Consider the following 17596-nt stretch of genomic DNA (forward strand, 5'->3'; position numbering starts at 1 on the left):
ATTAGTCCTCTTTGTGATAAATGCAAAAGGGGCGAGGCCTCTCTTATTCATATGTACTGGTTCTGTCCTAGCTTGGAGAAATTTTGGAAAGATGTCTTCATAACTTTATCTTATATTCTGAATCACCACCTAGAACCTAACCCTTTAATTGCTTTGTTTGGTTTTTTGGGTGAGACAGATTTACGTTTGAGTTCGACTAAGTGTCGAATATTATCTTTTGCTTCTCTCCTGGCTAGACGTTTAATCCTCCTTAGATGGAGGGATGTTGCCCCGCCCTCGCATGCTCAATGGCTTAACGATATTATGTCCTGCTTAGACCTTGAAAAAATTCATTATTCAGTTCTTAATTCGTATATAAAGTTCCATAAGGTCTGGGGACCTTTTATTGAGTACTTTCATAACCTTCCTCTTAACTAAGGTTTTTTTTTTCGGTCCCTTGCTTTCAGCTCTTTTTTTTTGGTAGTAGACATTATTATCTTCTGTTCTTAAGTGTATTTACAGTTTTGGGGGTTTGAATGTCCTGATTTATGTTCTCTGTATTGTGTTGTGGTTGGTCTGGAGTTTTTTTTTGTTGCGGGGCTTGGGGAGGATACTAATTTTACATGTCTTCAATTTGGGTGCTTTCTCAATTATCTTTTTTGTATTATATTATTATTGTATGTTTATTTTTGCACTGTATTAATGTTCTTCATTTTGATTTGGGTTTTTTTCTATCTGTAGCGATGTAGAAAATGCATTAAAAAACTAATAAAAAAAATAAAAAGTAAAAATATATAGCAATGTCTGTTTAGAACAGAGATGAGGAGTAATTTCCTTAGCCAGAGGGTGGTGAATCTGTGGAATTCATCGCCACAAATGGCTGTGGAGCCAAAGTGATTGGGCATCTTTAAAGGAGAGGTTAATAGGCTCTTGATTAGTGAAACCATCAAAGGTTATGGGGAGAAGGCAGGGAGAAGGGAGTTGAAAGGGATAGTAAATCAGCCATGATAGAATTGTGAAGCAGAGTCGATGGGCTGATGGCCTAATCCCGCTCCTGTGCCTGGTGCTCTTTCACTTGGCGGAGGATCTATCTGACAGCCCAGTAAGGAGCTGGCTCCTGTTTGAAGGCAGCTTTCTACCAAATGATTTGTATGTTGCAATCCACTTTTCCATTGGCGAGATAGTTAACAGAAAGCTATGAAACTTACAAGGAATATACAATTTCATTTCTGCACTGGAGGGTTGGGAAAATGTCAATATTCATCAGCTCGTTGATTTATTTGGTTTTGACAATGCCATGCGTAATTATTTTCTTATTGAAACAGTCAGCGTCTTGCTGAGACACAGAGGGCTGTGTAACACCCAATCAAAATAGCCTGCCATTCTGCCGAATAAATAGTGTTCTTTAAAATTGATTTAATAAAACATCTATTAAGGTTTCTGTAGTGAACCAGAGGGGAGAAAATAAATGGTTACTGTAGCATTTGCTGTGTAAGGACATGAATTGTCGTATAAATCATTTTGAGTCCCTAATGCTTTGATTGCCTTTCAGTACATTTTAACATGAATTTTTTGAACAAGGCTGAACAAGCTCTTTATGACTATTTCATTTAAGTTCAAGTTTACATGTATACAACCAAAGGAAACAACATTCCTCCAGCAAACGGCACACCCGCACATCATATATCACACACAGCACATCAGACAAACTATTACCGTATGTAAGTTAATAAAATATAAAATTTCAAAGTGCATATAAACAGTACAGTTCATGGTAGCACAGTGGTTAACACGATGCTATTACAGCTCAGGTTATCAAAAGTTTGGAGTTCAATCCCAGCGTCCTCTTTAGGAAGTCTGTGTGCATCCTCCCTGTGTAACACGGAGGTTTTCTCTGGGGCTTCCAATTTCTACTCACAGTCCAAAGACATGCCTTGTAGATTAATTGGTGATTGTAATTTCCCCCATGGTTATGTTAGGGTTAATCAGGGTTGCCAGGTGTTGTTGTGTCAGCACAGCTCAAAGGGCTATAAGGCCTATGCTATACTGTATCTCTAAATAAATAAATAAGCAGTAAGCAGCTTGCTGTCCTAGCGACAAGGCCTTGATGGTGCAGCAAGGTGTTCATTAGCCTCGGAGCCTGAGGGAAGAGGCTGTTACCCAGTCTGGCAGTCCTACTGATGCCCCTGTACCTCCTTCCTGTCAGCAGTGGGTCAAAGGTTGTCGATGGGTGGTTGGGATCCTCAAGAATGCTTTGTCTTATCTTTTGCCTCTCTCCTGGCTAGACGTTTAATCCTCCTTAGATGGAGAGATGTTGCCCCACCCACGCATGCTCAATGGCTTAACGATATTATGGCCTGTTTAGACCTTGAAAAAATTCATTATTCAGTTCTTAATTCGGATTTAAAGTTCCATAAGGTCTGGGGACCTTTTATTGAGTACTTTCACAACCTTCCTCTTAACTAGGGGTTTTTTTTCGGTCCCTTGCTTTCAGCGCCTTTTTTTTTGTTGGTAGTAGGCATTAATATCTTCTGTTGCTAAGTGTATTTACAGTTTTGGGGGTTTGATTGTCCTGATTTATATTCCCTATATTGTGTTGTGGTTGGTCTGGAGTTTTTTTTTGTTTGTTGCGGGGCTTGGGGAGGATATCAATTTTACATGTCCTCAATTTGGGTGCTTTCTCAGTTACCTTTCTTTGTATCATATAATTATTGTATGTTTATTTTTGCACTGTATCAATGTTCTTCATTTCGATCTGGGTTTTTTTTATCTGTAGCTATGTAGAAAATGTATTAAAAAAACTAATTTAAAAAAAAGCTAGCATGCTCATACTTTGTTCATGGTGGCCAACTGTCATTTTAATGTTATTTATCCAGTTTTGCTAAATAATAGTTTTGCAGTTTGAATCCATTAATAAATGGCAAGCCAAAATCATAATTTAAAAAAAAAAGAATGCTTTGTCTACAATACTCCCAGTAAATGTTACAAACAGGTGGGAGGGTGATCTTAGTGATCCTTTTAGCAGTTTTTACTGTATCTGGACGAGCATCCAGAGGCTAGGAGTATTGAACAGAATACATTGTGCAAATCCTACCATGGTAGTTTAAAAAAACCAAACTCCTGGGGACAATATTCAGGAGAAGACTGAGCTAGTATCAACAATAGAGTCATAGACACTACAGCACAGAAACAGGCCCTTTGCCCCATCAAGTCCATGCTGTACTATTATTCTGCCATAGCCTTCCAAACCCTTCCCATCCGTGTACTTATCTGAACTTCCCTTATATGTTGAAATCAAACCTGCATCCACCACTTCAACTGGCAGCTCATTCCACGTTTTCACTACCGATTGAGTGAAGAAGTTCTCCCTCATGTTCCCCTGAAATCTTGAATCTTTTACCCTTAACCCATAACATCTAGTTCAAGTCTCACCCAGCCTCAGGGGGAGCTGTTGACAATGGGCTGAACTGAATTTGCCTGAGCAGGTTACACATTTAGCAACAATAAACTGAGAAGTTGAGGTGGCTCATCTGAGAGCACCCTAACTCAACTCAAAGCACATGTACATCCTCCTCCCCCTCATTCCATTCCCCCTCACCCCCTCTCCTTATTTATTTAGAGATACAGCACAGAAACAGGCCCTTCCACCACAGCGAGTCCCTGCTTCCCAATTACACCCGTGTGAGCAATTAAACTTTGGACTGTGGGAAGAAGCTGGAGCACCCGGAGGAAACTCGTGCCGTCACGGGAGAATGTACAAACTCCTTACAGATGGTGACAGCAATTGAACCTGGGTCACTAGGGCTGTGATAGTGTTGTGCTAACCACTACACTGCTCTGCCATATACATTTCCAATATTTTACATGATCAGTGATCTTGACCAGCACCCCTAAGGAGCAGGAGATACTCACTCTTCATTTTCTCTGGCAGTTTCCCTCTCCAGAATGGGATACCGTCACCCCAGAAGCCAAGAACCTCATCAACCAGATGCTAACCATCAATCCAGCCAAGAGGATAACAGCAGCTGAGGCCCTGAAGCATCCATGGGTCTGCGTAAGTACCAATTCCAGCCTGACAATCATAATCAATTGGGCGTTCGTTAGGTTTGTCTGCACTTTTCTGTGCCCTTGAGCCCTGAAAAACAAGGTGAATTGGATCATCCTTTTACATCTAACTCAGGAAGTTGTCCACCTCTTAGTTTTACATATTCAATGAAAATATTTTTAATACTTGCAGTAATATTATGAGAGCATATAAGGCATCGGTAAGACCACACCTGAAGTACTGTGAGCAGTTTTGTGCCTCTTATCTAAGAAAGGATGAGCTGGCATTGGAGAGGGTCCAGAGCAAGTTCATGAGAATGATTCTGGGAATGAAAGGGTTAAAGTATCCAGATGTTTAGAAGAATGAGGGGGGATTTCATTGAGACATATTGAATATTGAAAGGGTTACATAGAGTGGACAAAGAGAGGATATTTCCTATAGTGGGAGAGTCTACGACCAGAGGGCAGTCTCAGAATGCCATTCCATCACTTTAGAACGGAGATAAGGAGGAATTTCTTCTTGATATCACGTGGAGTGAATCAGATTGGCTGCATACTTACATCTGAGATGCTGGGGAGTTCTTCAGGAGGCCGAGCTGGATCATCGACTTGGCACTTCTCACTGAAGATTGTTACAAATGCCAGTTGTCTGTGGCAATGAATTCCGCAGATTCACCAACCTTTGGCTGGCTGAAAGCTCTGGATACTGTGAAGGCTATGGGCCCAGACAAAATCCCAGCAATAATCCTGAAGACTTGTGCTCCAGAACTTGTTGCGCCACTAGCCAAGTACAGCTACAACACTGGCATCTAACTGGCAATGTGAAAAATTGCCCAGTTATGTCCTGTACACAAGAAGCAAGACAAGTCCAACCCAGCCAATTACTGCCCTATCAGCCTACTCTCAATCAACAGCAAAGTAATGAAAGGGATCATTAACAGTACTATCATGCAGCTCCTAGTCGACAGTAACCTGCTTACGGATCCCAGTTTGGGTTCCGTCAAGGCCACTCAGCTCCTGACCTCATCACCTCCTTGGTCCAAACATGGACAGAGAGTTAAATACCAGTGGTGAGGTGGAGTGATAGCCCTCGACATCAAGGCAGCATTTGACCGAGTATGGCATCAAAGTGCCCTGGCTAAAATGGAGTCAGTGGGAATTAGGGGGAAAACCCTCAGCTGGTTGGAATCATACCTGACACAAAGGAAGATGGTTGTGGTGGCTGGAGGTCAATCATCTCGCCCTCAGGACATCACTGCAGGAGTTCCTCAGGGAAGTGCCCTAGGACCAAACATCTTCAGCTGCTTCATCGATGACCTTTCTTCTGTCATAAGGTCAGGGGGGGGGGATGTTCGCAGATGACTGCACAATGTTCTGCACCATTTGTGCAGAACTCCTCAGACAGTGAAGCAGTTCACACACAAATGCAGCAGGATCCAGGCTCGGGCTGACAAGTGGCATTAGATAAGTGGCAATAGTGGCAAGTAGCATTCAAGCCACATGAGTGCCAGGCAATGACCATCTCCAACAAGAGAGGCTCTAACCATCGTCCCTTGACATTCAGTGGCATCACCATCACTGAATCCCCTACTATCAACATACTAGGGGTTACCATTGACAGGAAACTGTACTGCTCTAGCCATATAAACATTATTGCAGGTCAAAGGCTAGGAATCCTGTGGCACGAAACTCACCTCCTGACTCTCCAAAGCCTGTCCACCATCTACAAGGCCCAGGTCAGGAGTGTAATGGAATACTTGCCATTCACCTGGATGAGTGCAGTTCTATCAACACTCAAGAAACTTGACACCATCCGGTACAAGGCAGCCCACTTGATTGGTACCCCTTCCATAAGCATCCAGTCCCTCCATCATCAACGAACAGTTGCAGCAGTGTGTACTATCTACAAGATGCACTGCAACAACACACCAAAGTTCCTAAGGCAGCACCTTCCAGACCCACAACCACTACCATCTGGAAGGACGAGAACAGCAGATACCTGGGAACATCACCACTTGGAAATCCCCCTCCAAAGGGCCTGTACTGTGCTGTAATGTTCTGTGCTCTAAAAGGTGAATAAGTGGGGACAAATGGGTGTGAAATTGTTCCATAACTGTCCAGCCAAACACTATGTTATATAAATATCCTTTATATAACATTCTATATATAATTTATAAGATAATTATAACATTTTTATATAATGAACACTGAGCTGAACAGAAGTATGCCTTTTGATTTCATGTTTTCACTCGTTTTACCCTTGCCGTTTTGCGCAATTTGTTTTTTGCGCTTGGAGAAGGGGAGAGGCCATTTGATGTCTTTCTTAAACAGGTTGCTTCCATGATTCTTTGTTCTATGGCTGTCTGTGGGGAAGAGGAGTTTCAGGATTGTATGCTGAATACTTACTTTGATAGTAAATATACTTTGAATATTGAATTTGAATTTATACAAGTTAATAAATAAAAGTGACTCTTTTTCTGATCATATAATGCTGAACTTTTCACTTTTTCTTTCAGCAACGTTCAACCGTAGCATCAATGATGCACCGTCAAGAAACAGTGGAGTGTTTGAGGAAGTTCAATGCCAGGCGAAAGCTCAAGGTACGGTTTACTCATATTGACACTCCACAAATTCCTCTTCCACAGTAGATCAGGGTTTCTCTACTGCTCTCGTGTGAGATCCCACGTGTGGGGATGACACTTAATAGCCTGACCTAGAGATCAGAGATTTTAATTTATTATCAAAGTACATATATGTCACCATATACTTCCCTGAGATACATTTTCTTGCAGGCATTTGTAGTAAATGGACAGAAATGCAATAGAATCAAAGGAAAAACGCACACAACAGAGACAGACAAGCAACCAATGTGTAGATGACAGCAAATTCTGCAAATACAAAAATAAAAGAGAAAAAAATAATAATGATGATAGACACTACTTTCCTATGATAGTGCCTCTTGTAAGTGTGCTCAGTGGTGGGGAAGGCTTTACCTGTGATGGACTGGGCTATTCTAAGGATTGAACAGCCAGGTCTATCAGTCTGTTAGCTGACAATTAACTTGGTTTGATGTATCTCCTGTGCCTGTGTATTTAGCCCTCTGCATTATTATACTGTTTCATCAGAGAGCATTAACAAATAGGCTGAAGAACACAAGAAGCTGGAAATCCAGAGTAACACATACAAAATCCTGGAGGTACTCTGCGGGTCAGGTGGCATCTTTGGAAAGGAAAAAATAGTTGACATTTTTGGCCGACCCTTCATCAGGACTGGAAAGGAAGGGGGAAGAAGCCAGAATAAGAAGGTGGGGGAGGGGGAGGAGTACTATCCTTCCCTCCAGCAGGTGATAAATGAAATTTCCTCCTTCCCTTTCTCCAATGGTCCACTCTCCTCTCCTATCCAATTTGTTCTTCTTCAGCCCTTTACCTTTTCCACCTATCACCTCCCAGCTTCTTACTTCACCCCCGCCTTCCCCACCCACCTACCTTCCCATCACCTGGTCTCACCTATCACCTGCCAGCTTGTACTCTTTCCTCTCCCCTCACCTTCGTCTTCCCTCTTCCTTTCCAGTCCTGATGTTAAGGGTTTGAAATTCCATGACCAGTGAAGGGTCATCAATAAGGAAATGTGAGTTGTTGTTTTATTTTACAAATTCTGTTCAATAATTGCCTTTTTAAACATTTTCAAATCCCTTTTTTACCTCCCTGATCTTGTATTCTCATCTTGTCTTGTCCTTACAAATTACCCGCATTCTAACTTCACCTCCCAGATTTTAATTGCACAGAACTAAGAACCTTATGTTCAAAAGCCCTGGTCTCAGGGTCTCCATATCCCTTCCCTCTCTCTCCTTTTAAAACACTCCTTAGAGCTTTGAACTTCACACATCAAATGAACATCTGCTAATGAAAACTGTTGGGCTTTTTCACTTCTATTTTGGGATGTTTTGCGATATTAAAAGATTTAAATAATTGGAAGGAGGTGTGGTTTCATGATCTTGTCCAGCATATGAAGTGTTAATGAAAAGTGTTCAGAATGTAATGGGGAAAACTGCTGCACCACATGAAACATTCTCTCAAAAACAACAAGAAGTCATGACTGATTTCTGCTGGTGTGGAATCTTAGTGACATGGTTGGCAACATGTCTGCGAATCCTTGAGTCTGCTGGAGGACAAAGTTGTCCTGGCCTGGGGTTAGAGGACTATGCATGTGGGTGGGAGGGAGTGGGGAGGAACATCTTGCTGCTGCTGTTTTCTTGCTTGTTGTGTTGTGTGTTGTTCTGCCAAGGACTGTGTGCATTCTGTGGTGTTGCCAGAATGTGTGCCGACAGTTTCGGGCTGCCCCCAGCGCATCCTTAATTTGTGTTGGTTGTAAACACAAATGACACATTTCACTGTGTTTCCATGTACATGTGATAAATAAATCTGAATCTGGATTCTGGTTCTGCGGGGAGTTAGAGAGAAATCTTCCAGGGTTTCTGGCCTCCTGGTTATTCAGTGAGTCCACAAAATATATTGTGAATGTTGTGTATGTAAAGAGGGAGGGTAGACAGTGCCTGAGAGAGTGGTTCAAGCTGAGTCACTAACAGTATTTATGTACCTAGATGAGCACTTGAAACTGTCACCCTTAGGGAACAGTGATCACAATATGATCGAGTTCACTTTGGAATCTGAGAAGGAGAAACCAAATTTCAATGTTTCAGTACTTCAGTGGAATAACAGAAATTACAATGGCATGAGAGGGGAACTGGCCAAGGTTGACTAGAAAGGGACACTAGCAGGAAGGACAGCAGAGCAGCAATGGCTGAAGTTTCTGTAAAAAATGAGGGAAGTAAGAAGAAATTTTCAAATGGAAGAAGGACACTACCAATGCTGACAAGTGAAGTCAGAGCCAAATTAAAAGCAAAAGATAGGGCATACAAGGAAGCCAAAAATAGTGGGAAGAAAGAGGATTGGGAAGCTTTTAAAAACTTGCAGAAGGAAACTAAGAAGTTCATTATGAAGGAAGAGATGAATTATGAAAGGGAGCTGAAAGGAAGAAGATACTAAAAGCTTTTTTAAGTATATAAAGGGTAAAAGAGAGTTGAGGGTAGATATAGAACCAATAGAAAATGACGCCAGAGACATTGTAATGAGAGATGCAGAGATGGCAGAGGATCTGAATGTATATTTTGCATCAGTCTTCACTGTGGAAGACATCAGCAGTATACCAGACATTCAAGAGTGTCAGGGAAGTGAAGTATGTGCAGTGAAAATTACAACTGAGAAGGTGCTCAGGAAGCTTAATGGTCTGAGGATGGATAAATCTCCTGGACCTGATGGAATGCACCCTAGGGTCCTGAAGGAAGTAGCTGGAGAGATTGCGGCGGCATTAACGATGATCTTTCAAGAATCGATAGATTCTGGCATTGTATTGAATAACTGGAAAATTGCAAATGTTTCTCTGCTATTTAAGAAGGGTGGGAGGCAGCAGAAAGGAAACTATAGACCTGTTAGCCTGACATCAGTGGTTGGGAAATTGTTAGAATCGATTGTTAGGGATAAGATTACGAGTACCTGGAGGCACATAGGCCAAAGCCAGAATGGTTTCTTGAAAGGAAAATTCTGCCTGACCAACCTACTGCAATTTTTTGAGGAAATTGCAAGCAGGATAGACAAAGGAGATACAGTAGATGTGGTGTACTTGGATTTTCAGAAGGCCTTTGACAAGGTGCTGCACATGAGGCTGCTTAGCAAGATAAGAGCCCATGGAATTACAGGGAAGTTACTAGCATGGGTGGAGCATTGGCTGGTTGGCAGAAAGCAGAGAGTGGGAATAAAGGGATCTTATTCTGGCTGGCTGCCGGTTACCAGTGGAGTTCCACAGGGCTCGGTGTTGGGCTGCTGCTTTTTATGATGTATGTCAATGATTTGGACTATGGGATTCATGGATTTGTGTTAAATTTGCTGATGAAACAACAGTAGGTGGAGGAGTGGATAGTGTTGAGGAAACAGAGAGACTTAGATAGTTTAGGGGAATGGGCAAAGAAGTGGTAAATGAAATTCAATGTTGGAAAGTGTACGGTCATGCACTTTGGTGGAAGAAATAAACGGGCAGACTATAAACGAAGGGCGCTGAGTAGGCTACGGTCAATTATGGATAACTCTGAACATCCTCTACATAGCACCATCCAGAGACAGAGAAGCAGTTTCAGCGACAGGTTACTATCGATGCAATGCTCCTCAGACAGGATGAAGAGGTCAATACTCCCCAATGCCATTAGGCTTTACAATTCTACCGCCAGGACTTAAGAACTTTTTAAAAGCTATTATTAATGCTTTTTGAGATAGTGATTTAGATGCATATCATATTTTTTTACTGAGTTAAGTATTGTATGTAATTAGTTTTGCTACAACAAGTGTATGGGACATTGGAAAAAAGTTGAATTTCCCCATGGGGATGAATAAAGTATCTATCTATCTATCTATCTATCTATCTATCTATTTAAATGGGGAGAGAATTCAAAATGCAGAGATACAAAGGGTCTTAGGAGTCCTTGTGCAGGATACCCTAAAGGTAATCTCCAGGATGAGTCGGTGGTGCAGAAGGCCAATGCAATGTTGGCATTCATTTCTAGAAATATAGGATATAAGAGCAGAGATGTGATGTTGAGGCTCTGTAAGGCATTCGTGAGACCACACTTGGAGTATTATATGCAGTTTTGGGCTCCTTATTTTAGAAAGGCTATATTGATACTGGAGAGGGTTCAGAGAAGATTCACGAGAATGATTCCAGGAATGAAAGGGTTATTGTATGAGGAACGTCTGGCAGTTCTTGGGTTGTATTCCTTGGAGTTCAGGAGAATGAGGGGGGATCTAATAGAAACATTCCAAATATTAAAAGGCCTGAACAGATTAGATATGACAAATTCATTTCCCATGGTAGCGAAGTCTAGGACAAGCGAGCACGACTTCAGGATTGAAGGACGTCCATTTAGAAGAGAGAAATGGAGAAATTATTTAGTCGGAGGGTTGTAAATCTGTGAGCATCTGTGGAGGCCAAGTCATTGGGTGCATTTAAGGCAGAGATAGATAGGTTCTTGATTAGCCAGGTAGGGGCATCAGAGGGTATGTGGAGAAGGCAGGGAAGTGGGGATGACTGGAAGAATTGGATCAGCCCATGATTATATGGCGGAGCAGACTCAATGGACCGAATAGCCTGCTTCTGCTCCTATATCTTATGGTCTTATGGTCTCAGCATAGAGAGCTATTCAAGATTCAAGACTCAAGATCATTCAATATCATTTCCAGTACACTAGTGTAAACAAGAACAAAATCATTATTACTCCAGATCCAACGAAGCACAAAAATAATAAGATAAAGAACACAATAATAAAAAAACACAATAAATATAAATATATAACATAGCTTATATATGTAGTTTGACTGTATGTTCACAAAGTGACACTAGGCCAGGGTTTCCCAACCATTTTTATGCCATGGACTAATGGGGTCCGTAGACCCCAGGTTGAGAACTCCTGTGCTAGGCACAGAAGTATCTATACATCAGGTGACTGACAGGACATGATAAAGTAGTGGTGTCTGGGGATGTGGGGAGTGGAGAGCTGGGTTAGTGGGTGGAGATTTTGATCAGCTTTACTACTTGGGGAAAGTAACTGTTTTTGAATCTGGTTGTCCTGACATGGATGCTACGTAGCCTCCTCCCTGATGGGTGTGGGACAAACAGTCCATGAGCGGAATGGGTGGGCTGCTCCATGATGTAACTGGCCTTTTTTCTGACAACTTTCTGGATATATGGATCAAGTGCTGAGTGGTGACATTAATACAGAGAGATGCCCACTGGTCAACATAGATAAATTGGACTGAGTGGCCTGTTTCTTTGCTGTACAATTCCACAAGTATGTAGAATGGTCTGACTAGGATGAAAAAGAGTTCTCCACGTAGCCAATTTGGTAATCATTTGGAAGGAGAACTATGTGGATATGAGGCTGGTTTAGAGCAGGCATTTTATGTTACCTACGCTGTGTGGATCTTGATGACAGGTCTGGAATTGTAAGATACTAGGCAATTAGACTAACTAAATACACTATCAGGCCAGAATTAATTCTTTGCGCTGGATGCAATCATCTGTGAGACTTGAGACGCCAGAATTAATAGCTGTGTATATCACAGTGAGTAAGATTAATTCAGGTGTATTTTTCAATAATAGACATAATTAAAATTTGCAAAGGGCTCCTGCTTGGAATTTTGTTGCTGTCCTGACAGGAGGAGAGAAGCTTGCATTTAGTGATGTTCACTCAAGGCATCTCAAAACATTTGACAAGCAGTGAAGGTTGGTCACAGAAAGCAGGGACCATAAGACAGAGGAGCAGAATTGGTGCATTTAACCCATCGAGTCTGTTGCACCGTTCCACCATGAGGCCCTCAGTTGATCCGGGTGGACTACAGATATTGCGTCCTTGATGCCTACGTTGTCACCGTCAGTCAAATTGCAAGCTAGAGCAGTACGATGCGGGGAGCAAGCAGTTGCCCACTCAGCTGTTGAATCCAAAGGAACTGCACAGACCGATACAGTTTCCCAGGAGTTGCCACTCAGCACTGACTCAATGTAGGACTTCCTGAATTTTTCTCCTGGGATTTACTCCCAAAGCCTTCCCCATGCGTGGGTATTGCAACAAGGCAACAGAGGCCTGAAATCTGATTATTTTCCTTTTCCTTGATGAGCTACCACCAAGGCTGACAAGCCCCATCTACCGGAAACGACTGGTTTTAAGGCACCAGTAACCCGACTTAGGCCCCTTCTCCTGTCAGTAAAAAATGGTTCTGCCGGAGCTTAGGAGCTGAGCCACACACATGTGAAGTCCAGGAGCTGGACTTGGTTGTCAGAGGCTATTTGAGACACATGCCTTTGGGAGCATCTAACAGGTAGTGGGTGCTTATTCCCACTACAATAACCCCCCCCCCACTCCCAGTCATTAACCATCATTCTAAATATGGCTAATTTATTATCCCTCTTGAATTCCATTCTCCTGCCTTCTCCTCATAACCTTTGACACCCTTACTAGTCAAGAACCTATCAACCTCTACTTTAAGTCTACCCAATAATTTGGTCTCCACAGACATCTGTGACATTGAATTCACCATCCAAGAAATTCTTCCTCATCTCTGTTCTCTAGGAACATTCCTGTACTCTGAGGCTGTGCGCTCTAGTCCTAGGCTCTCCCACTATTGGAATCCGCTCCACGTCCACTCTATCTAGGTCTTTCAAAATTCGATAGGTTTCAATGAGATACCCCCTCATTCTTCTAAACATCAGTGAGTACAGGTCTAGGGTCATTAATCTCCCAGATACATTAACCATTTCATTGCCAAGATCATTCTCATGAACCTCCTCTGGACCCAACCTAATGCAAGCAAACCCTTTCTTACATAAGGGGCCCAAAACTGCTCACAGTACTCCAAATGTATTGTGGATTATCTGGCCAATATCCTATAAAACCTCAGCCTTGCATCCTTGCTTTTATATTCTAGTCCTCTTGAAATGAATGCTAACATTGCACTTTCCTTCCTTCCTACCGACTCAGCCTGCAAGCTAATCTTTAGGGAATCCTGCTGAAGGTATTCCAAGTCCCTTTGTGCTTCCTATTTCTGAATTCACTCTCCATTCAGTAAATAACCTACACCTCTATTCCTCCTACTAAAGTGCGTAACTTTGCGCTTCCCTACAGTGGTTGCTCTCTGAGTCAATTTGTTTCTTCTTATTAATGTTTCACGTCTCTCTGAAGGTAAATTAAGGATTCCCTAAAGCAGGGGTTCCCAGCCTAGGCTCCACAGACCTCTCGGTTAATGGTCAGGGTCCATGGCATAAAAATATTGGGAACCCTGCCCTAAAGGATTCCAGATTTACCTGGTCAGGCCCTGGAGATAGGTCTACCTTCACACCTTTCAGGACAAAGAGCACCACCTTCATCTTCTAAAAGATGCTGTTTTCCCTGGTATATCTGCCCCTCAGTACTACACATTCCAACTGACCTATTATTGGAAAGTGGGGTTAGACTGGGCACCACGTTTTAGACTAACACAACAGATTGAATGTCCTCCCCTTATGAGAAAAGTTTTCTCTCAATCAGTGAACTGGTATATAACTTGAGGTTATGTGCTCATGTCTTAGGACTGAAATTTGAATCCCAATCCATTTTTTTTTATTTAGGGACGCAGCACAGTTACAGGGCCTTCCAGCCCACGACCCTCGCTGCCCAATCACACCCATGTGACCAATTAACCTACTAACCTGTACACCTTTGGAAAGTGGGAGGAAATCAGAGCACCCACGCAGTTATGGGGGAGAATGTACAAATTCCTCATAGACAGCAGCAGGAATTGAAGCCGAATTGTGGGTACTGTAATAGTCTTGGGTCCACTGTGCTGCCATGCCACCTGATCTTCTGACTCAGGTTGTGCATCAAATGATTGGCAAGAAGTGGAAGCCCCACTTATCTACGTAATAAGCTCCAGTCCATTCATAACTGCCTGATGACAATGTGGGTCATGCTTTTTATTTGGTTAAGATCTTCCAAATGGTTTCTTAGGATAATAAGCAGCTCAAGAACTTGAGTAATTAGTGTGACAAGTCCATTTTTACTTAAAGCTTTTTTTTGTTAAGCTTCATTCAGATTTCAGATTCAGATTCAGTTTATTGTCATTTAGAAACCACAGATGCAATGCAGTTAAGAAATAAGACAACGTTCCCCCAGAATGATATCACAAAAGCATATGACAAAACAGACTACACCATTATATGGGGAATCCACATAACATTTGGCAATCCCCAATCCAGAGTCCGGAGAGGCTGCTGCGTATTAATATTGCGCTACCATCTTAGTGCGTTCCCTGGAAAGGAGCTCCAAATCCACCAGACAAACAAGACCAAAAACTAAAGCTACAAGACCTGCACAAAACCATATAGTTACAACAGTGCAAACAATAGCATAATTGATTTTAAAAGAACAGACCATGGGCACAGTAAAAATAGTCCAAAGATGTTAAAGGACTATAAGTTCAAAAGAAATCACCACACAGTTTCCACAAGTCCCCAGGGTCCCGACAGACTCGTCATCTCACGCCAGAAGGGAATACCCCCGCTAGGGACTTCCACGGCACTGCCCGACTCAGCCTTGCAGACGCAGCACACAATGGAAGCTCCGTCGAAACCAGCCTCGCAGACACAGCACACACAGAAAGCAACATGACCGCAGCGGACTCCGAGTCCGTCGAACCTCCGAGCCAACGACCATCCCCTCCAGCACAGCTTCTCCGAGCATCATCCTCTGCCGAGCGTATTAAGACGGCCCCGCCAACGGCCATCAGCAACGTGACCCCGAGGACTGGGGGCCTGTTCTTCCCAGCAGAGTCCCGGACCTCACAGCAGCAGCAGCAATGAAGAAGGTCTTCCTGGAGATTTCCTGATGTTCCTCTATGCTCCCATGTCCGTTTTCAATCAATTATGATTGCGCATGGCACCCCACTTCACAAATAACAGATAATCAGCTCCGGAGTGGCCGCTGCAAGCTGTCTTTGATGAATTACCTCAACGTTATGAAAGACTCGCAGATCCCCTGCAAGCATTGGTGTTGCCCTGAGAGAAACCCACACTCCAGACTGGAGTTACTGAACTAGGAATGTCTTCAGCAGTTTAGTTAATAGTATTGGTACCAATTTATTGTGGGCACATCAGAATTGGGTTTATTCTCACTGACATGTTCAATGGATTACAGTTAATTGGGCCATCGGTTAAATGGGGCAGCCATTTATTTGGGATAACTCTTAAAGAAAGCAAACTAATCAAGAAAATAAACAACATTCTGTAATTTATTTGGGACACTATGCCACTTAGTTGGGCCAGGAGATTGTTGCCGAATAGTTTCTAACTAACGTCAGTCACATGCACTTCTGAGCCATTAAGCACTAGACTGTCCTTAAAGCAACCAGCTGTGTCAGTTGGGCGTGCTTGTGTTACGGTATTCATTTGGGCTGTTGATGCTGAATGAAAGAACAATGCTTTTTGAAACTACTTCATGCAGGAAGGTAATAAAGGAATCCATTATCTACACTAGGTGTCTGCACTGGTTTTGCTCATTTACAGCCAATCAAAAGAACATGGCAGTGTACACTGGATGAATTCCTCCATCGATAACGATTATGAACTAATACACAGTTTTGTAGTACTGTAGTAGCATTGGTAGTGTTCTAATTTGTTTTCTATTTCATTTAAATTAAAATTTCTTACTCAGTTAAACAGTAATTTGTCTTTTTACACCATTTTAACTATTTCCATGAAAGCAGCTATTTGGGGCAGTTGCTTAATTGGACCAAAATGTACCTGTCGTGATGTGTCTCAGTGAACTTGAATCCATTGTGTTGTTGTTTTGGGCTGAAGGGCCTGTACTGTGCTCTCCTGTTCTTTGTTCTGTGTTCAGCACTGAGAGCAGATGGAGTTTCCATTGAATATCATATCCAAGAGCTGGGAACCCGAGAAAGCAGTACTCCCTCGGGAACAGACAGAATATCAACACGGATTTTTGTGGGACTTGAAATCATAATCTCTGGCTACACTGGAGTGCAATTCAGTCAGCCCCTTGAATGTAATAAAATAGAAAGTAATTAGGGCAAATAGTCCCTTTCACTGGATATATCCATCACTGTTGTTGAAGCTGACATATGCAAGGTGTGTTTTGCTACTGCTCTCTTGTAATGAAATAGAGAATGAGGGTGGTTTTAAATACATTTGAAGAGGGGGAGTTTCTGAATCAGAATCAGGTTTATTACACTGACATATGTTATGAAATTTATTAGTTTGTGCCAGCCGTATATTGCAAGACATAAAAAACTATAAGTTATAATAAGAAACATAATGGATAGATAGCAAAAAAAGTGCAGTAGTGTTCATGGATTCATGGATCATTTAGAAATCTGAGGGCAGAGGGAAAGAAACTATTCCTGAACTATTGAGGGTCCGTAATGATGGATACCACCTTTTTGAGACCTTGTTATTTGAATATTTCCTCAATATTGTTTTGCAGCAGCAGTATAGTACAATACATAAAATTTACTATAAATTACAATAAGAATATATAAAAAATAGTGCAAAAAGAGAGCAAAATAATGAGGTAGTATCCATGGACTCTTCAGAAATCTGCTGGTGAGGGGAAGAAGCTGTTGGTACACTGAGAGATTGAGTATGCATCTTCAGGCCCCAGTACATCCTTGTTGCTGGTTCCAGTGAGAAGAGAGGATGTCCTGGATGGTGAGGTCACCAAGTACCAATCCTGATGTACAATCATGTGCCAAGATGCAGTGAAAAGCTTTTGTCTGTGTGTCTTCCAGGCAGATCGTGCCAAAGAGAAAGGAAGTGCAGAATTAAATGCTGCACCCACAGAGCAATTGCAGTGCAGGAAAACAAAGTGCAAAGGTCACAATAAGGGAGTTAAGTAACTTTATTCAACAAAAGGATCAATCAGTTTTGTTGGTCCCTGTTCAGAATCGGAATCAGGTTTAATATCACTGGTGTATGTTGTGAA

At 42.2% G+C, this 17596-nt stretch overlaps 1 protein-coding gene across 6 annotated transcripts in view; it reads left to right on the forward strand.

Moving 5' to 3' along the window:
• camk2g2 (calcium/calmodulin-dependent protein kinase (CaM kinase) II gamma 2) overlaps positions 1–17596 on the forward strand; it is a 450178-nt gene that overhangs the window by 342087 nt on the left and 90495 nt on the right. For all 6 annotated transcript variants that reach the window (XM_073025628.1, XM_073025630.1, XM_073025629.1 and 3 more), the window contains exons 10-11: positions 3911–4033; positions 6540–6623. In XM_073025628.1, coding sequence (XP_072881729.1) covers positions 3911–4033; positions 6540–6623 — 207 coding nt within the window. The remainder of the gene's footprint in view (positions 1–3910; positions 4034–6539; positions 6624–17596) is intronic.

This window comes from Hemitrygon akajei, chromosome 21, assembly GCF_048418815.1.
Source record: "Hemitrygon akajei chromosome 21, sHemAka1.3, whole genome shotgun sequence".
Taxonomy (NCBI): domain Eukaryota; kingdom Metazoa; phylum Chordata; class Chondrichthyes; order Myliobatiformes; family Dasyatidae; genus Hemitrygon; species Hemitrygon akajei.